This window comes from Diabrotica virgifera, chromosome 6 (assembly GCF_917563875.1).
Source record: "Diabrotica virgifera virgifera chromosome 6, PGI_DIABVI_V3a".
Taxonomy (NCBI): Eukaryota; Metazoa; Arthropoda; class Insecta; order Coleoptera; family Chrysomelidae; genus Diabrotica; species Diabrotica virgifera.
This window is the reverse complement of record NC_065448.1, coordinates 172,016,788-172,039,498: the sequence shown is the minus strand read 5'-3', so window position 1 is coordinate 172,039,498 and position 22,711 is coordinate 172,016,788. Positions and strand designations below refer to the sequence as shown.

General features: G+C 30.2%; 1 protein-coding gene across 1 annotated transcript in view; it reads left to right on the top strand.

Moving 5' to 3' along the window:
• Positions 1 to 2,141: 2,141 nt before the first annotated feature.
• Positions 2,142 to 22,711, top strand: part of LOC114335081 (fatty acid synthase-like) — a 265,424-nt gene continuing 244,854 nt past the window's right edge. The window contains exons 1-2 of the mRNA XM_028285236.2: positions 2,142 to 2,252; positions 20,150 to 20,294. Coding sequence (XP_028141037.2) covers positions 20,159 to 20,294 — 136 coding nt within the window. The 5' untranslated portion in view covers positions 2,142 to 2,252; positions 20,150 to 20,158. The remainder of the gene's footprint in view (positions 2,253 to 20,149; positions 20,295 to 22,711) is intronic.

The window sequence follows — 22,711 nt, the reverse complement described above, 5'->3', positions numbered from 1 at the left end:
ATAACTCAAATAATAATATTTTTGAGTTATCCACCCTCTCAAAAAAGTCCTGAACATTGTTTAAATAATCAAAATGTCAAAAAATGAAGGAAAAATTCGATTTTATTCTTCGTTTTTTGATTATAACTTTAAAAGTGTTCATTTTAGAGAAAAGTTGTATTGACATAAAAGTGGTGTAATTAAATTTTCTACAATATAGAATTGGTTGAAAATTTAAAAAATAGTCATCCTTGTTGCAAAATAGCAATAATTGCGAAAAAACCATACAAAAACAAGTATTCGCATTTTACGTTTTCCAATCATTTATGCTAGACTTAGGACCTTCATATTTCGGCCAGAAAAACTTTATGATACATTAAAACAATACTGTAAATTACATTAAGATCGGTTGAATGTGTTTTGCAAAATAAATTTTGCAATCCAGCTTTCGCAAAAAAAATTCATTTATTCAAAATGTTACAGGACTGAAAATAAAGCAGATAGCAATTTGAAATTTTTTTTACATATAGAAGTTTACTGTACCTTTCATTTTAAATTTGCAAAATTAAAATCGAATAACTACGACGGCGTCAGGAATTTTTTTTAATAAACATTAATTATTGGTGCTACGCGCAGGAGAGCGGATAGTTTGCTCTGATTGGGCATTCCAATGACCTTTGATAATTATTGATACATTTTAAAATTTTTATTACATTTCGATATAAATAAATAAATTTGTTTATTGCAAAATAAAAACACTTACTCTACCCTTTGAAATTATACTTTTTTTAGCAAAAACTTTCTTTGTTCATATATTTTAACTTAGAGAATAAAAGTTGATTATCTTTAAATATATGTAATTGCTCAAACAATATTTCACAAACAATAATAAAATTAGTTTGATTTTTGTGGAATTAAAATATTAAAATACAACAAAATATAGAGTAAGAAAATAGTATATTAGATAAAGATTGGAAGAAATTTTGGTGGAAATCAACTTGTGTGAATCAAACACCGCTGTCCTGCGCGTAGCATCAAAAATTAATGTTTATTTTAAAAATTTCCTGACGCCGTGGTAATTAATCGATTTTAATTTTGCAAATTGCAAATGAAAGGTACAGTACACTTCTATAAGTAAAAAAAAATTCAACTTGTATCTACTTTATTTTCAGTCCTGCAAAATGTAAAAAATGAATTTTTTATGTGAAAGCTGGATTGCAAAATTTATTTTGCAAAATCTATTCAACCGATCTTAATAAAATTTACATTGTTGTTTTACTATATCATAAAGTTTTTCGGAATAAAACAAGAAGATCCTAAGTGTAGCATAAATGGTTAAAAAATGTAAAATGCGAATACTTGTTTTTATATGGATTTTTTCGCAATTATTTCTATTTTGCAACAAGGGTGACTATTTTTAAAATTTTTAACCAATTTTATATTGTAGGAAATTTAATTACGCAACTTTTATGTTAGTACAACTTTTCTGACAAATGAATAGTTTTAAAGTTATAATCAAAAAGCCAATAAAAAATTCGAATTTTTCCTTCATATTTTGATATTTTGATTATTTAAACAATGTTCCGGACCATTTTGAGTGGGAGGATAACTCAAATATTATTGTTTGAGTTATTTTCACGCAATTTCTGCAAAAAAATTTGAGTCACCTCTCAACGTCCATCTCGAAACAGATGCGCCCTGGACTATAACCCAAAACCCACAATTTTACCAAAACGTTTTTATTACATTAAACTTATCCTTTATTTAAGCATTTTCAGATGCTGAGTGGCTCAGATCAAGCGTTGGTTGCTAATCTTATGAATAGAAAATAACATCACAAGAAGAAATAAAGTTACCCTTTTTTTAACTGAAGCTTTTATTAAATATAGCTTGACAAAACGTAATTTCATTTTAAGTGCATACCATTTCAATTGCATACCACATGAATGAAACCTTTTTGAAAACAACACCAATTGACCTTGGACAGATCAGACATTTAGAAGTTTTTGTCTTCTTTTGGTGTGAATTATTTGAGAGCAATTAGCTTATTTTTTTAATTATTATAATTATATATGTAGATATAATTATACACCTAAATCTAAATGTATAAAAAGGAATGTGAATTAAAGTCATGTACTTATTAATATGACTTATAATTATTATCTGGGTGTTTGTGGATTGTTGGTGTAATAATAAAGTACTTACTTTAGTTGTTGTGAAGCCTTATTGTGGGTGAGTTTTATTTGGAGTGTGATCTGCTAAACACAAGAATAGTAAGTAATTCTAAACTAATAATAAATTTTCTTCTAATAAAATCCAAAAGGAAAAAATATTTCCTCTAGTCGGCAGTATTAGTCCTGTCGCCAGGGGGGGTACAACGGCCTCGTTAATTCAGATGGACTTACTCAAGTTTTTTTTATGTATTTTGACCCGTAGAACACGAATTTTTTGGGTAACAGTTGATCCGGATGTCGATAAGATTGTTATAGACCAAGAACTTGAGGAATCAAATAACAGCGATTTTTGGCAAAACAAAACAATATTTTGTATTTTTTGGGCCATTTTAAGTAAAAAATATTTCTACAAGTTTTTTCGTAGGATGCACAGTTTTCGAGATAAACGCGGTTGAACTTTAAAAAAATCGAAAAATTGCAATTTTTGAACCCGAATAACTTTTGATTAAAAAATAAAATAGCAAGTCTGCTTACCGCATTTGAAAGTTTAAGTCAAATTATATCGGTTTTGATTATTTGCATTGGTAAAAATTTATTTTTTTATTGTTTAACAAAGCTATAAACACGTAGGGTTTCCCGTGCTTTTACATGCGTTTTAACGCATGTAACGTAGAAATAGTCTTGATTGCACTAGTACCTATTCTACCTACTCGTTCGATTTTAAATGAGAAATCATAGAAACATCACTCACGCACTAGTTGTTTGTAGCTTTGTTTAGCAATAACACAATAAATTTTTAGCAATGCAAATAATCAAAACCGACATAATTTGACTTGAACTTTCAAAGGCGCTAAGCAGAATTGCTATTTTATTTTTTAATCAAAAGTTATTCGGGTTTAAAAATTGCAGTTTTTCGATTTTTTGAAAGTTCAACCGCGTTTATCTCGAAAACTGTGCATCCTACTAAAAAACTTGTAGAAATATTTTTTGCTTAAAATGACCCAAAAAATACAAAATATTGTTTTGTTTTGCCAAAAATCGCTGTTATTTGATTCCTCAAGTTCTTGGTCTATAACAATCTTATCGACATCCGGATCAACTGTTACCCAAAAAATTCGTGTTCTACGGGTCAAAATACATAAAAAAAATTTGGGTAAGTCCATCTGAATTAACGAGGCCGTTGTACCCCCCCTGGCGACAGGACTATATACCATTAATCACAAAAAAAGTTAAAATCTTCTAAGGTATATTTAATTTAAACAATTCCCTTGAAGGGTTACATCACAGAACGTTTTCGAACTGAAGAGTTCATCATCAGTGCTGTTAAGGGGTTTTTACATGTTCTAGCGACCAAAATATTGGGTTGAAAACCCTTTAAATGTAAATTTGTAGACAATCTATAATATGTTGATATTAAAATAATTGTGATGTTTAAAATATTCCTTAAATTGTTATTTAAAGTCCGTAATGTGAGGTTCAGCCAGGGGCGTAACAGAGGCCCCAGCAGCATGAAGCTTGCGGGGGGTCCCACTATGTCAGGGGCCCCATCTTGTCGTCTAATAAATATATGTAAACATGTTGAGTTATTGGTATATTATTTTGCGCATACATGCGCAACGTTTTTTAAGCAATGCAGTATTGAAAATGAAGTTGTCCATCAGATAGATACAATGTATCGTATCGTATGTATGTATTGTATGTATTAATAAAATTGTAGATATATTCGCTGATAGTAGTGCACGAAGAAAATTGTTCATCTCATAGAATAATACTATGTAATAATGAATCCGTTTATTAATGTTCTTTCTATTTTATTCTATACCAATAAAGATAAAAAATGTAAGTTGTCCTAAACAGTGCATGAATACAATAATAGCCCAGTAAATGACTGTTTTGGAGTGTAATTATCAGCGTCACGACGTATTTGCTAGGCAATTTGGATTTAGATTCTACTTATCGTCCACTTCAAAGTTGGAGTTGTGTTGTTGGTTGCTTTCACCTGGGGGTAAAAGTCACCCAACCCCTTCTCGGGGGTGAAAAATATACGTTTAAAATAAGTCTGGAAATGGATAAATTAACTAATTATGAGCAGCTTTTGTTCTATAGAGCTTCTTTATCTAAGTCAATTATTTTCAAGTGACTTGCGTATTCAGGCGGTTTTTCGAAAATATCTCAAAAAATAAGTATTTTATCGAATTACATATTTTCGAAAAATTATCGAAATAATATTTTTAGCAAAAATGTAGCTTATAAAAAAGAAAAAAAAATGGTGTACCTATTTATGAAGTCTATCTACACAGTAAAAGGAAAGTTGTAGCTCATAAAAATATTCGTTTAATTTCAAATAGAATATTTCAACATGAAATAACCAACAAACGGAGCACTTTTCGGGGAAAATCCATTGAAACTTTTTTAATGTTTGAAAATGAGCTTTATTTCTATTTTTTATAGCATTTTTATCGCATTTTATAGCAAGCTTCTAGCATCAAAACTAAGCGAGTTACGCTCAAAGTTGGCCCCTTTTTTACTAAAAAAAAAATACGTGGAAATCGCCCCGTAAGTTGAAGTTCTTATTTTTGAAAAAAAATTGGCTTTATTATATTAAACTTCATATATTACAAAAAAAGCTCAAGGCCCCCCCCCCCCCGAAATTCGGTCTTGGATGCGCCCTGTATTAGTGATACGAGAAATCTCAAAAAATAAAGAAATGTAGGTTTTTCTCTTTAATAAATATTTTCGTTTTATTTTGTTTTTCTGTAAAACAAACATTGTTTAAGATATGGCTGTTTACAATTTGCATACACTCATAATTCGTGATTTGTTAGAGCCCTTTCAAATTAAACCCATTCAAAATAGTGCAGTCACTGAATGTTTTCACCTCCGATTTCGTTGAACCTCCATCGATTTTCATGAAAATTGGTGAGTAATTAGAGGATACCTCAATGAACAAAGATGACATGATGCCAACTTGCACTTTTACCCTGGGAGTGGATGCCACCCCTTCTCGGGGTGAAAATTATTTTATTAAAAATAATACCACAAGTCGATAGGGGGACAAATTATAAGCAAAATTTGTTATATAAAGTTATTAAAATAAATCAACACTTTATGAGTTATTAAAGAACAAAGATTTTAATTTTTCGTAAAAAATGCATGTTTTAAATCGGTTTTTCACGTATAAATCAAAAATTATAAGCTTTTACAAAAAAGTTATTATTACTGAAATGGAAGATATTAAAAAACTGAATACATTCCTTGTATAAAGAACTAAACTAATGTTAGTTCAAAGTGAGTTATTGGCAATTTAATGTGTATTATTTTCGACGAGTACTCAAATCAAAGTATTCAAGCTTAAATAACGGGAAAACGATGCAATGTATAAAATATTCCTGCTAAACATTTGCCAAAGTACTTCGGAACACGTATCAAATGAGCTTCAGAACAAGGTAATAGCGTCAAAATTAAGCAACTTACATATAATGAAAATAAAAGAACCGTTTTGAATTATTTAGGAAAAAGTGAAAAATAAAACATACGCCATTTCCACAAAAATTAAAATTTATAGTAATCCTTACAAAAACTTCTTTATATTAGCATAAGTAATGTGTTTGACCGGTTTAGAATGCATATTTTTGAAGAAAGATATAATTTAAAAAAATCATAATTTTTCAAATTATTGTAATTCTCATATACTTTTGATAATAACTCCAAAAATACTCAATATACGTAAAAAATTATAAATAACCAAATTTTAGTTTTTTCTATGCCAAATATTTTACCTGTTTTACTATTTCTATAGGGTAAAAAATAACCGAGATAGAAACGTTTAAATCTTAAATTTTGCTGTGGGAACCATGCAACCGGGGTAATTAAACTTTTTATTTTTAAAAAGTAAGGGGTTTAAAAGATTGGCTTCAACGTGCTTAAATAGAACTTAGAATTAGCTTTCAAATAGTTTTTAGATGAACCTGATATCGTAAACACGAACGGAATTATAAAAAAAAAACAATAACATTTTTGGAAAAATTTTTAAAAGGTAAATTTTGAAAAAATTTTGGAGCATAAATTTTAACGCTATCAACATGTTCGGGGCTCATTTAAGAGATATTTTTAAGTATCTTGACAAATGTTTAATAATTTTATGTTATAAAATGCATCAATTTCCCGTTATTTCAGCTTGAATACTTATGAGTTTTTTACTCGCCGAAAAAATATATACATTCAATTGCCTATAACTCACTTTTAGTTAACATTAAAAGGTTTTAGAGGTAAGGAGTTTAATTCATTTCTTATCAGCTTCAATTTTGATAATAATAACTTTTTTGTAAAAACTTTTTGAGTTATTGATGAAAAATTGGTTAAAAACATGCATTTATTTTTAAGAAAAATTAAAATCTTTGATCTTTAATAACTCAAAAAGTTTTGATTTATTTTAATAACTTTATATAAAAAATTTTGCTTGAAATTTGTCCCTCTATCGAAGTATGGGGTTATTTTTAATAAAATAATTTTCACCCCCGAGAAGGGGTGGCATCCACCCCCAGGGTAAAAGCGCAAGTTGGCACCATGTCACCTTTGTTCCTTGAGATATCCTCTAACCACTCACCAATTTCCATGCAAATCGATGGAGGTTCAACGAAATCGGAGGTAATAGCTCATATCCACCTTCACTGACTCCACTAAAAATAAACACTTTCAACCGGTGAAACTTACAGGTCATTTAAAAAAAAGTTAAGTAATTTTTAAAGCGGTAATGATTAGTTTCATTTGAGGTGCTAAATAGGGGGAGATTTTCACAATTTTTGTTTACCAAATCTTTATTTTGAGCGTAACTCGCTTAGTTTTGATGATAGACATTTTTATAAAAAGTAAAAATACCTAAAACTTATTTTAAACATTAAAAAAGTTTTAATAAGTTTTCCCCGAAAAGTGCTCCATTTTTTGGTTATGTCCTGTTGAAATATTCGAGTTATTTGGCAAATAAGAACAATTCTTCATGAGCTACAAATTTACATTTACTTGGTCGATAGACTTCATTTTTGTATAAGCTACATTTTTGCTACTTACTTACGAATACTTACTTTTTGAGTTATATGCGAAAACCCGCCTGAAAACGTGGTTTTTTGTTGAACAATGTTGAACATTGTCACTCGTAAATAACTCGAAAAGTAGTATTGACTGGACCACTTCGGTGATGACATTGAAAATTACACGATATCGCCGTATTTCACATTCATTTACTGGGCTATAACACATATAAGTTTTTGTGACACATGTGGCATTTAGTAATTTTTTCAAGGGGGCCCCATTTCCAATTTTGTGGGGGGGGGGGCAGATTTTGTTACGCCACTGGGTTCAGCCCTCTGAACGAGCAACCCACATGTTTTGGAGAGTCCTGTGTTGCCTGATATGAAATCAAGGATTATTTTAAACATCACAATTAATTTAATATAAACACGTAATTTTTCTACTACAGTTAAAGGATCTTCATCCCTATATTTTTGTGGCTTAAGTATGTAAAAACAGTTTACCAGCACTGATGATGAACTCTTTAGTTCGAAAACGTTGTGTTATGTAGCCCTACGCTGTGAGCTCGTAGGTAGAGGGGATAATTAAAAATTCGCGAGCGCCGGTAGTGACAAGTTTGTAAACATTTACTGGAAATTTGCTTTTTGACGTTATGCATTAAGAGTTGCATATTATAGCTTTTAAATGTCTCACGAAAGTTGTTGTATTAAAGAGTGTCGAAATACTGGTTACAATAGTAACTGTGTATTCTACATTTTTCCTGTCACTAAGCATAAGGTGATTCAACGACAAAAATGGATTGATGCAATTAGAAAAAAGTAAGTAAACACAATTTTAATTTTAAAACGGTAGAGAAAAATTTGAGCCAAAGGATCAGTTAGCACACTCTCGAATTTTGACGGTTTCAGTTTTACAATCCAATCCTGAAATAAAATTTGAATGCGTGAAGATAACGACCAATCACAGCAAACGAAGGATGCCGTTAACTGTTATTCATAAGTTCATATTTAAGAAGTATTATACTATAATTATATTAATCCCACCAGGGGCAGAAATTTTTCATTTATTATAAATTAATAAATGAAAAATAGTTTATGTCCTTGTGGGATCGGTATTCACCGGAGGGACCGCAGACGTTCAGAAACAATTAGCGTCTCTTTGCAAAGACAATGACGTCGACTTTTCAAAGTAACAAGACACTTACTCAACACACACACTACACATTACTCCTCTGACTTAGTGATAAGTTATACAATTACGTGGCTAAAGGTTCTAGTTCTAAACCAAAGCCAGAATTAGAGAAAAAAAAAATAATTGTATCAAGTTATTATACTTTTTTGCAGAATAAATTTTTTCTAATATTAGTTGTCAACATAAACGTCAAAACTATCAGCAAAATCTTAAAAATAATCATAATGAATAATAAATTCTATACTTACTGCTATTAATTATCGATTACAATTAAATTACTTTTTTACGTTGTAAATATTACACGATAAGAATTAAATAATAAGTTTGAAACAACAACTATTATTTGCTTTTCTAGTGTCCTTTTTTAAAATTCCGGCCGAAATAGGAACACTAGCCAACCGTTAGATGGCGATAGCAGCCATACCATCGAAACTCACAGAGTATAGGCAACACTTTTTTCTTTTCAGAAAATTTCCGGTGAAAGTTACAAGAATAAAAAACCGCTAAACGCCGTAAAAATGAGTGGCGCATAAAATATTCCAGCTACAAAAGATCTGATACGAATATTACGTGGCGCGAAAATGGATTTTCATTTGATGCAAAACAAAATTCTAGTTTTATTTTAAAAGATTTTTCCATAATATTTGCTAAATTTGAAGTAAACGCGCCACAAAAGAGTAACTTTGATACAGTTTGAATTTTGAAACTCTTTTGTGGCGCGTTTACTTCAAATTTAGCAAATATTATGGAAAAATCTTTTAAAATAAAACTAGAATTTTGTTTTGCATCAAATGAAAATCCATTTTCGCGCCACGTAATATTCATATCAGATCTTTTGTAGCTGGAATATTTTATGCGCCACTCATTTTTACGGCGTTTAGCGGTTTTTTATTCTTGTATCAGGAGTTTTTCAAAGTTATTTATAAATTAAATGTATGAAGTTGAATACAATGTTCCTCTATTACACGTCAAGCTTTATAAATGGTCACCTTTGTTGCATTATCTCCCAAATGATCTAGTGTCCATCGAATGTACACTAGATTCTTTTTTATTCGAAATAGATTGAAAAAAAAAATATTGAGATGGCCGGTAAATGAAGTCGGATTGCCCGTTGCCAGATCAAATTTAGCGTCGTAACCACTACAACTACATAAACCATTTCGGGAATAATCGTTAATTGGATTATACTTTTGTAGCTTAATAACTTCTAAACGGCTTAACCGATTTTGATTAGTAAATATGAGTTTGAAACGTATTGACCAGTAGTATCTGATGGATCTAAGGTCAAGTATGATAACTGAAGCTATTACAGGAATTATTGAGCTTGAGAAACCGTTTTTCCCACAGGAAATAGATTTTATCATACTTATGAAGCCTATAACCTAAAAAATTCAAATTTTCCGGGATATGAGGTACACACCGTTAAATTCGTCTTGAGTCCTTTTTCAAACGCTAAGTTATTGGCGCAATTCGTAGGTTGAAATGTTGAGTAATTGTCGAAAAACCAAAATTTTCAAAGTTTAGTTTTTCAGTTTTTCGGCTATACTGAGCCGTGTATATGTCTGATCCTGACGGCTTAGACACCATTTGAAAGCTTAAGTCAACACTATTAATTTGATGTATTTGCGGTTCTCCTGGCTCTTCTTGATCCGAATATATATACCCCCAAAACATATGCCGTTTTGTACCTACCAAGTCCTATAGCTGGCTTATGGGTGGTCAAAAGTCACAAACTACACCGGTTCTAAATCGGCCCTGACCCCCTCTTCAAACACAGAGGAAAAATATCAAATCGGTTTAACTTTCAAACACACATACATATACAGTATGTCCCTGTAAGTTGTATCCATATGGAAAACTTTTTTATTATTAATTTTACGAAAAAAAGTTATTCTTCATAAAAAGCTCTGCATGGTCCAAAACCTAAGATTTGACCATCAAATATCAAATTTATTGAATATTATACGAGGTATGTCAAAAAGTTTGAATTTCACTCAAGAGTAAAGTAGCTTTATTTTTCACAATATTGAAAATTGCTATCATGAAAAGTTGTTTGGAATTAAAAACTATATTCTAGTATGCAATTACATCCTTCTAATTAAAATTTTTTTTTTGAAAAATTATGGAACTATTATTATTTTCAGTTATTTCACTTCAGATAACTCTTTTATTACCAATTTTACGAAAAAAAGTGGTTCTTAATAAAAAGTTCTGCATGGTCTAAAACCTAAAATACAACCATCTTATGTCAAATTTTATCAATTTTATACGAGGTATGTCAAAAAATATTAATTTCGCTTAAGAGTAAAATACATTTATTTTTCACAATATCGAAAATTCTTATTTTAAAAAGTTATTTAAAATTAAAAACTATGTTCCAGTATGTAATTACATACTTCTAACTGAAATATTCTGAACTATAAAGGTACTTTACTTTTAATCTAAATTTATCTTTTTTGACATACCTCGAATAAAATTGATAAGATTTGATATAAGATGGTTGTATTTTAGGTTTTAGACCATCCAGAACATTTTATTAAGAATCATTTTTTTTCGTAAAATTAATAATAAATGAGTTATCAGAATTGAAATAACTGAAAATAGTGTTATTTATCCATAATTTTTCAAAAATATTTTTTTTTTCAATTAGAAGGATGTAATTGCATATTAGAATATAGTTTTTAATTCCAAACAACTTTTCATAATAGCCATTTACAATATTGTGAGAAATAAAGCTACTTTACTCTTGAGTCAAATTCAAACTTTTTGACATACCTCGTATAACATTCAAAAATTTTGATATTTGATGATTAAATCTTAGGTTTTGGACCATGCAGAGCTTTTTATGAAGAACAACTTTTTTTCGTAAAATTAATAATAAAAAAGTTTTCCATATGGATACAACTTTCAGGGACATACTGTATAGTGTATATCCACAAACATTTTCCCTTTTTTAAATAAAAATTAAGTCACATTTCTAAGCTCTATAACTTTTGAATGGTATAACCGATTTTCAAAATTAGACATGCGTTGGAAAGGTAATGATCAGTTTTATTAGAAGCCGCAAAAGTTGGACTTAAATTTTTAAAGTTTTTGGGAGTTGTGGGGACAAGAACGAAAAACAGACCCTAAATAGGAAGGGCCGTAAAATCTACACTCTTGGACCAAAATCAATGGTTGACATATAAATAGGTGACTTTTTTTTTCTGAACTTTAAGATGGGAGTTGGCCCAATTTTCAATTCAGTCAGATTTAGAAAATCGAAAATTTCGTGTATATATAGTGTTACGTGTAGGGGGTGTGGGTGTGCGCTACTGGCGAGAACTGCCGTTCTCTGGTAATGTTCAAAATTAAACATGCGTTGGAAAGGTAATGATCAGTACTGTTAGAAGCCGCAAAGTCGGACTTAAATTTTCGAAGTTTTTGGGAGTTTTGGGGACCAGAACGAAAAACAGACCCTAAATAGGAAGGGCCGTAAAATCGACACCCTTGGACCAAAACGGATGGTTGACATATGAATGGGTGAGTCTTTTTCTGAACTTGAAGATGGGAGTTGGCACAATTTTCAATTCAGTCAGATTTAGAAAATTGAAAATTTCGTGTATATAATAGTGTCGCGTGTAGAGGGGATGTATTTCTGCGCCACTGGCGAGAACTGCAGTTCTCTGGTAATTTTTTCGATATAAAACTAACAGCTTCGATAACCAATAAATCGAAAACTATTAATTTTATCAAAAAAATGTATAATGAACATTTTTTGCTTATAATTAATATTTTTACCAGCATTTGCGGTCAAAATATAATAAAAAATTTCCACCCTCGAGATGAGGTGGCAACCACCCCATGGTAAAAGCGTCTTTCGGCATCATATAGATTTTGATCCTTGGACTATCCACTACTTGTTGTCAACTTTTCAAGCAAATCTATCCATTCTGTAAAAATTGCGAAGTGAAAAATTTCAGTTCCTGGACTAATTATACTTTTGGAGCTCTATAACTTCTGAACGGTTTACCTGATGTTGATCACTAAACATGAGTTTGAAACGTATTGACAAGTAGTATCTGACGTATCCAAGATCCAGTATGATAACAACGTATTACAGGAATTATTGAGCTTGAAAAACCGTTTTTCCCATAAGAAATAGATTTGATTATATTTATGAAGCTTATAACTTAAAAATTCGAATTTTCCCAGATATGAGGTATACACCGTTAGACGTGTTCTGAGTCCTTCTACAAACGCTCAGTTATTGGCGCAATTCGTAGGTTGAAATTTTGAGTAATTGTCGAAAAGCCAAAATTTTCAAAGTTTAATTTTTCAGTTTTTTGGCTCTGGTGAGCAGTTTGTATGTCTCAGCTTGATTGCTTAAGCGCCATTTGAAAGCTTAACTCAACCCTATTAATTTGGTGTATTTGCGGTTTTCCTGTCTTTCCTTGAACCTAAGATATATACGCCCAACAAATATGCTATTTTGTATCTACCTAGTCCTCTAGCTGGCTTACGGGTAGTCAGAAGTCAAAAATTAGACCGGTTCTGAATCGGCCCTCACACTTTCTTGAAACACAGAAAAAAAAATTCCGATCGGTGTAACTTTTCCACACACATACATACATACATACATATCCACAAATATTTTCCATTTTGTAAATAAAAATTTAGTCATATTTCTGAGCTCGATAACTTTTGAATGGTATAACCGATTTTCAAAATTAAACATGCGTTGGAAAGGTAATGATCAGTACTGTTAGAAGCCGCAAAGTCGGACTTAAATTTTTGAAATTTTTGGGAGTTTTGGGGACGAGAACGAAAAACAGGCTTTAAATGGGAAGGGCCGTAAAATCCACACCCTTGGACCAAAATGGAGAGGTAACATATGGATGGACGAGTCTTTTCCTAAAATTTAAGATGGGATTTGGCCCAATTTTCAATTCAGTCAGGTTTAGAAAATCGAAAATTTCGTGTATATATAGTGTCGCTTGTAGGGGTGTTGTGCGCCACTGGTGAGAACTGTCGTTCTCTGTGGATACTAGTAATCCTGTAGGTAGGTGACGATACCAGCGAAGCTCGGAGCGGTTAAGGGAATTTTTTAAATTAAATAAACCTTTTATAAAGGATTTTAAATGTTTGTTTTTCTTATAATATTCTACTAATAATAAGTGTTCAATAACATAATTTTACTAATATAGGGCGAAAACCATTTATAAAATAAAAACATTACCCTTGTTTTAGAACATTAGAAAAACGAGAGACACGTAGATTTTTTTATATAAATCCGCGCTTTTGAAATATTAATTTAAATATACAGGATTATTCACGCAAGCCTAGCATAACCCACAAGGTTTATTCTTAGTGGAACACCCTGTATATTTTTATATATAAACTCAACGCATTATATCATGTAGTGTCTTTTAAGATACAGTGTCAAATTTTGAAACTAAAATGTGTAGAAACCTTATGGAATAGCATTGTTTGTGTTCTTATTTTACAAAATTAAAAAAACTCCACTATATGTTAAATAGGGGAGTGCGGTTAAAACGAAAATATGCATTGTTTCGGAAAAATTCAAACAAGCTTATATTTTTCTAAAACTTTTTTTGTTAGTTTATATACATGTTAAAGTAAAAAGTTCTACTCGCAGATTTGGTCGCTAATTGTTTATTAATTGTTTAAACAATAACAATTGTTTTGTATAAATAATTTTAAAAATATCGTTGAATTCATCATTTTACTTTGATCAAATATGTTTATATTTTGTTTTTGATTATGCTGAATCCGAATATCGTATTACAAATTAAAAATTCTTATACAGAAGCTCTTATACAGTATGGCTGCGTAGCTAGGAACCACACGCACAACTTTTTTGTTATCAATTTTGCTCTACCTGGTCTAAAATCTAAGATACAACTAACAGATATCAAACTTTTACAATTTTATACGAGGTATGTAAAAAATATGAATTTAACTTAAGAGTTAAGTGCCTTTATTATTCAAAATATTTTAATTAGAAGAATGTAATTGAACACTAAAACATATTTTTTAATTCCAAACAACTTTTCTTAATAACAGTTTTCGATATTGTGAAATATAAAGGTACTTTACTCTTGAGTGAAATTCATATTTTTTGACATACCTCGTATAAAATTAATAAAATGTCACATTTGATGGTTGCATCTTAGATTATATACGATGCAGAGTATTTTATGGAGAATAACTTTTTTTCGTAAAACTGATAATAAAAAGTTATCAATAGGTTTCAAGTTACGCAGACATACTGTATAAGAGCTAAAAAAATTTTTTTGTTGAACATTTATTATTGTTAAAGCTTATTATTAAATGTATTTTAGGTAAGTTTTATACAAAAAAGTTTATTTAACTAGTAATTTTCGGTTTTTGTATTACATTTTTGTTATCTTTCTTAATTTTCTCAAAAAGAAATAGTTTATTTCATTTCTAAAGTAAAATGATTTAGTTCCTTTTTATACATTACATCCTAAGCTTTAAAAAAACACCTACATAACTGTAATAGATCTGTTCAATCTTGAGTAATACCGTCTTAAATTGGTGGTAATTCTCTAAAACCACGAAGTTTTCAAAAATTACATTTTTGAGACGTCGTCGTATCATTTGAATTAAATTTTTGAGATTTTTTTTAGAGAAACATCGTTTAGTAAGATGTAAGTTTTATAAGAAAAATTGTATTAGTTACACATTTTTAAATCATTTTTAAACCAAATTCATGTAAGTCTCACTTTCCGCCCACACCATCTTATGCCCATATATTTTATTCCTTTTTATTACAACCATAAGATAGCTAAATTATTCTTCTTTCATGATCAATTATAGTACGTCGAAATTATTCTAGTAAACTTTGAAAAGTTTCTCTTCTTGGTTGTCGTCTATCAAGGAGTTGCAGATGATAAATTCTTATTGCTAGTAGTACATTTTTGTTATACTCCCCTAGAACAAAAACTTTATTAATCAATTTCCCATTACAAAAATTTACATTAGTAATGGTAACAAAGCAACTGGAACTATAAAAATAATATAATATCTAATGTTTAATCAAGTTTAGTGTCAAAGCTGTAGCCAACTAGGTAGAATATGGTCTGTTTTTATTAATATTTTATGCACCAACAATCTTAACAACGTAGGCATTTTGGTATCTCATCCAATATTAATAAATTAAGGATCATTCTAGATAAACATGTACTTATTTTCAAAAAATTATTATTTATGATTGAATAATTTCACGCAAACCTAATAAAATTTCACGTAATTTTTGTTGCAATTAATGCTTGGCTTAAAGAACTATGAATAACTTACAATTTAAAGCAGTTAGGTATAGGAAATGCTTAAGAAATAAAAAAGTACTATAAAATATCATTTCATTACAATACTAAAATAAACGGTGTTCAATTTAAGAAAACTCAGAAAATACTCATTCCGAGTTTCGATCAACCCTTTATACTAAAATTAAACATTTCGCTATATTACTAATTTTTAATAACAATAGACTATATTAAAAATTACTTGAACATAAATGGAGTTTTTAATATCAAATCATTACAATTCTACAGGGTGTGAAGTTTGCTACAAAATTTATAAAAAACCGTAATTATCTTTTAAACTACCCTGTATAATACTACAAAATCTCTTATTTTAAGAAAGAAGACATCGATCAGAATCGAAAAGTGTAAAAATATACAGGGTGTCCCATTAAAAAAAACGAAGTTATAATCAACTTCCGGTGTAACCGAAAGTAGCAAAGAGACCAAAATATTTTCATTAAATAGTTCATACCTCAAAACCCCTGTATCCCAATTTTCATAATTTTCTTACCTTTAGTTCTCGAGATATTTCTAATAGGCCCTTTATCTGCGTCACCCTATATAGTCTCTTTTAGATATCATTATCAGCCGTTTTTAGTCCACTTCTGAACAAAGGCCTCCCGTAGATAATTCCATTGCATCCGATATTGAGCACCCTGAATCCAGTTGCGTTGGATGCGCTTGATGTCGTCATACCACCTTTTTGGGGGACGTCCTTAATTACGATAATCATCATGTCATTGTCTAGGTCTCCATTCTAAAACTTTCTTTGTTCATCTTTGAATCTGTCAACATTTCAATTTCAGCGTTGTAATTTTTTGAACTGCATCCGTAACACCGATTCACACATCCTAACTATTTTATTTGGACCTCTGTCTCTGAGGGATATAATCAACACTGATCTCTCCATTGCTCTCTGTGCCACTTGTATTTTATTTATTACAGTGGAACCCCGATAAGTCGGCCCCCGATAACCCGGAACTCCGGCTAACCCGGACCGATTTTTAGCAGGCAAACATTTCAACAATAAAAATGTATGTAATATAATATTTGAGAGATAATGGGTGTTTGTGTAATTTGAACTACATGTACCATAGAAAAAATGACTCATGGCACACCACATTCATTGTCGTGTTATCGAAAACAACAGGCACTTGTAGTATCCTTTATTTATTTGAAACTGTCTTAGCATTGTTTAGAAAAGACTAAAAGACCATTAAAATTCTTTTTTTAATAATGGTCTTAGTCATCACTGTTATTAAATAACATAACATCAGAGACGGTATTGTGTATAGTAAAGTCATATTGTTGGCTTCCGTTCTGTAATCTATTCGTAAATCTATTCAGATTTTGTGTTTGCATGTTTTTTGTCTACATAAGAGCAACAAAACGTAAACATGTTGTAGTGACAATGGAAAAGAAACTAGAAGCATTAAGCAGAATTGATAAAAGCGAATCTTGCAGCATCATACGGTGTCGGTACATCTACAGTATCGGATTGGAAGAAAATTAGAAGTAATATCGAAGAATTTTGTTTCAAAATGATAACAAAAGACAGTTTGGACAATCGGTGAAAAGCTAATAAAGCTAAAAATGAGACTCTCGATGACGCTTTGTATGTGTGGTTTTGTGCAGAACGCGAACGTGGTTTACCAGTGTCTGTGTGACAATTATCATGGAGTTTATCTGTAAGCATACCATATTTTACTAATTTTTATCATTTTCTCCGGCTAACCCGGAGTTTCGATAACCCTGATTGGCCGCGGTCCCGATTAATCCGAGTTAACGGGGTTCCACTGTACTTTTCTCGTGAGGGTCAATGTTTCTGCTCCGTACTTTAGAACTGGGATTAAACAATATTGATCAAATTCTAGGAGTATGCGTACTGTGCTAGTATGCCGTACTATAATACATAATTTGTATTTATATAAAGGATTAATACAAAGGATTTTTCCAATTTGTATTTATTAAACCATATCAGAAAACTAATATTTTTTACTTATGTATACATATAATTATGTATACATATACATTGATATACAGAGTTGGGATAAAGTATGGAACCAAGCAAATATCTCTGAAACGAAAAGAACAATATTTATGAAACTTTGCATGCAAGTACAGTGACGCAAAAGCATCTGATGCCATATTTCTTATTACTACTCCACTTCCGGTTTCACCGGAAGTACCCTTAACTTATTTACTTTAAATGGGACACCCTGTATATTTTTGAGAATTTAAAAGAACTTGTTATTTTTTATTCATACATACCAAGTTTGGAAGAAAAAACGATTAAAACAAGATATAAATCTCTTTATAGTTAAAAAATAGGTTAATTCGACACCCCCATCGAACAAGGTTGTAACTCAAGTTACATCTATTTTTAGATTTCAACACAGGCGAATTCAGCAAAAAATTACGCACACGTCAATATAAACGACATAGTTTAATTCTCAATAGTTTGGCTAATACGTCATTGAAAAAAGTTGTATTTTAACTTACGTGTGCCATTTTAGCGTGAAAAAGGCAGTAACACTGGATACTCCCTATGTTAAATATTTGCTTTCTTTATACTTGACGATTAACAAGGTTGTTAAATGAGTTACAACTTTGTTGCACGTATGTTTAATTTATTAAGTATTTAAACATATGGTGTATCTCATAAGTCAATTTATAGAAATCAAAGTAAAAAAAGGAATGAAAGACTTTTTTCCATTTTGATAGTTGCGGTGGACAAAAGAAATATAGACTAGTTTTTGATACATACTTGTATATAGTGAAACAGTGTAATATTAACATTACACATGTATTTTTCGAAATAGCACATTCACAAAACGAGGGCGATTCAATGCATGCCCTTATAGAAAAACGGAAAAAACATTAAGTCGTATATGCTCCAGACCAATGGATAAGCATGATACGATATGCCAAAACATCAGGCAAGCCTAAATCCGTAACTGAATTAAATCAGAACCAAATTCTAAATTTTAACCTATTTAAGGACACACATATTAATTTTGAAGTAGATATTAATAGTAAAAGACTAAAGTAATCAAGTAAAAAGGTCTAGAATTAAATATTTACAGATACGCAATAAAAATGCGAAAAATTTGAGATATTTTATACCATGATTTTTTCATAATGACAGAATATTGTTACTGTAAAATTTTTAATTTCCAATTAAAATTGTGAAAATTGTTAGTTGATATTTTGTTTAAATATCCCTTAAAAACACATTTTCTCCTAGCTATACTGCAAATAACTCAAAACATACAACCTTTTAATAGTTAAACGGGAAAAATAATTAACACAGAGAGTGTAAAATGGTTGTTACGCGACTTACAACCTTTTTCTACGAATACTCATGTTTAATCTCATGGTTGTATCTCAATCAAACTCAAGATTTTCAATAGTTATTAAAATTACAAAACATACATCTCAGAGTAATCCCTTATTATGATATAAATATCATATCACATTAGTGTAAAAGAGTCTAATCATTTCGATACAAATTTTTAAAAAGTCATGTTTTCGTTTTTTGCCTCTCCTGTAAAATCGCTAAAACTGAGTTACAACCTTGTTCGATAAGGGTGTCGAATTTATTTACGTTAAACCAATGATATTAAAAATAAAAAAAATAATTTCAAATGTTGAAAATGTTTGCTGTTCACCTTCTGATTTGTGAGTCACTTTTTGCAAGACGTATTCCACGCATTCACATTCACCAATTATTCTTGGTCTCAAATCCTGCAAGCATGTTGGTCACCTAACCTATACACGTGATTTTCGATAACCCCAAAGACAAAAATCTAACGGGCTGAGGTCCGGAGAACGAGCGGGCCACTCTATGAATCCTCTACGTCCGATCCATCTATTTGGAAAATTCACTTCCAAAAAATGAAAATTCACCATAACCGATTATCAATAATATTTCAATACGATCTTATTCACTTAAATGAACCATTTTTAATAAAACTTATTTCTATCAATTTCTTCAGTAGCAGTTTTACCTACTATACTAAATTCAAATAAGTCATGCAGTGCATATAAACAACAATTTTAGTCTACAGTATAGATGGTACTCGTTTATTTCCTACTACGTTGTGTTAATACAAAAAATTATCTACAGACACTTTTTAACAAATTTTTTCTACCAAATTTGGTATGTATGAATTAAAAATAACAAGTTCTTTTAAAGTCTGCAAAAATATACAGGGTGTCCCATTTAAATTAAATAGGTTAAGGGTATTTCCGGTGAAACCGGAAGTGGAGTAGCAACAAAAAATATGGCAACAGATGCCTTTTGCGTCACTGTATTTGCATGCAAAGTTCTATAAATATTGTTCTTTTCGTTTCAAAAATATTTGCTTGGTTCCATACTTTATCCCAATCCAGTATACATTAACATGTATATATTGTTGATTTAAATTATTATAAATAACCTTTTAGATAAATAACATGGAATCTAAGGAGGATATTGTTATAGCCGGTATTTCTGGCAGGTTTCCAGAATGCAACAATGTCGAAGAATTTAGAGAAGCTCTTTTACAAGGGAAGGATTTGCTCACTGCAGACGATAGGAGATTTCCTGCAGGTACTTATGACAATGCTTATTATAATTATCAGAAGCTCATTTTTTGGTTTATCGTAGTGTTAATATTATTTACCATAAGTAAGGTAACAAATAAAAAATATTTGCCAAATGCAGATGTTTGAGGAATCTCGTTTGTGGGACTGTATATAATATGATTTCTTAAGCATTAAATCACATTCCTGTTAAATGGTTGGTATAATAATTATATTAAACTTATCAATGTTATGGTAGGTACGGTTCCATGACATTTCGTAACGCGACAGTTCGTAACCGGACAACTGGTAGCGGACAATTCGTAACAGCGACAGTTCGTAACGGCGACACTTCGTAACGGCGACAGTTCGTAACTATACAAATTCGTAACGGACAATCCGTAACGTCCAAATTGAGTTATTCTGTTTATTTTTGTTATCGTGGAAACTAACTGTTATTACTGTTATAAATGAAATTATGTTTATCAATTTAATCCAATAAAATAATAATCAGTGTCAGGATATAATAAAAGTATTTAAACTAAGTATTGATGTATTAAAAAGGATCCCTCTTATCAACTATAACCGTTGATTGAATAGACCAACGCTATAACCAATCACAAGATTTATTAGAATAACAGATAATTATAATCTTCCCTTTACAAAATGTTTACTTAGATAGAAAGTTAGATAGAAAATCCAGGGCAAGAGAAGTATAGGAAGAAAAAGAATCTCATGGTTGCGTAACTTAAGGGAATGGCACGTAAAGAAGAAGATAGAAAGTTGCGAATGTCTAAAGACGGTTGTTGGCTTAAATATTTCACGAATTACTTCCTTATTCCTTTGTCTAGGTATATGCAAATTTAAGGAACAATAAGAGGGATAAACTTTTAAACATATGTATTGTTAAAAGTTTGTATGTACTTAAATATTTGTTTGTGTTTACAGACTTATAACATATTCTGAAACACGAAATATAAAATGTTTTAAAAATTCGTAGTTTTATCTCGGTACTGATTCATGAAATTAATAAACATAATTTCAATTTTAACTCAGTTAATTTCCGCGTTAAAACAAATAAACAGAATACTTAAATTTTGACGTTACGAATTGTCCGTTACGAATTTGTATAGTTACGAACAACTGTCGCCGTTACGAAGTATCGCTGTTACGAACTGTCGCCGTTACTTTTCCGTTACCACTTGTCCGGTTAGGAATTGTTGCGTTACGAGATGTCTGGTCACGGGTAGGTAATACATCGTAACTATTTCGAATTAGCCGATTTTGTCACATTTTATTAATCATCATTTTAGATTTATTCATTATCATTATCTTTGGTAGCGATAAGAAGTATTCGCTTTAAAAAATACAGGCTATGTTAAATATTGAAGTAAATGTGGAACATATATACTGGTTACTTATTTTATTTTAATTTGCTTGATTTGTTAATCGTTTATAAGATTCGAAATTATTATAACAAATAAAAAGTTAAGGGATTTAAAAATTAAAAAAGTTTTCACTGATAGGGATTCAAACTCATTCGTGGTCAACGTAAAAATAAATAGACGAGAAGATAGCTGAAAATTTTAGTGACGTAAATCTAAAGGAGTTTATTATACCTGTATATGAAAATAACAACATGGTCTTTATTATTTTCTATCTAAATCTAAATGAGTTTATTATACCTATAGCCTATACATACAGGGTGTCTGCGTAATTTGGAACCATATGGGAATTTTTTTTAATATCAATTTTACGAAAAAAAGTTGTTCTTCATAAAGTGCTCTGCATAGTCTAAAACCTAAGATGTAATCATCAGGTATCAAATTTTATCAATAAAATACGAGGTATGTCCAAAAATATGAATTTCGCTCAAGAGTAAGTGCCTTTATATTGCAAAATATCGAAAATTGTTATTAAGAAAAGTTGTTTGTAACTAAAAATTATGTTATAATATGCATTTACTCTCTTCTAACTGAAAAAAGAATTGAAAATTTTCTTCAAATTACCCAACATTATTTTATTTAAGATAACTTCGTTATTATTAATTTTGCGAAAAAAGTTATTGTTTATCAAATGTCTGAATCGCCAAAAAACTAAGATGCAATCATAAGATATCAATTGTTTTTCAATTCTATACGAGATATGTCAAAAATATTAATTTCGCTCAAAAGTAAAATACCTTTATAGTTCACAATATTTCAAATAGAAGGATGCCGTTGCATATTAAAACATGGTTTTTAATTCTGAACAACTTTTTTAATAACAAATTTCAATATTGTGAAAAATAAAGGTACTTTACTCTTCAGCGAAATTAATATTTTTTGACATTACCTCGTATAAAATTGACAAAATTTAATATCTTATAATTTTATTTTGGTTACGAGACTATGCAAAACTTTTGATAAAGAATAACTTTTTTTCGTAAAATTAGTAATAACGGAG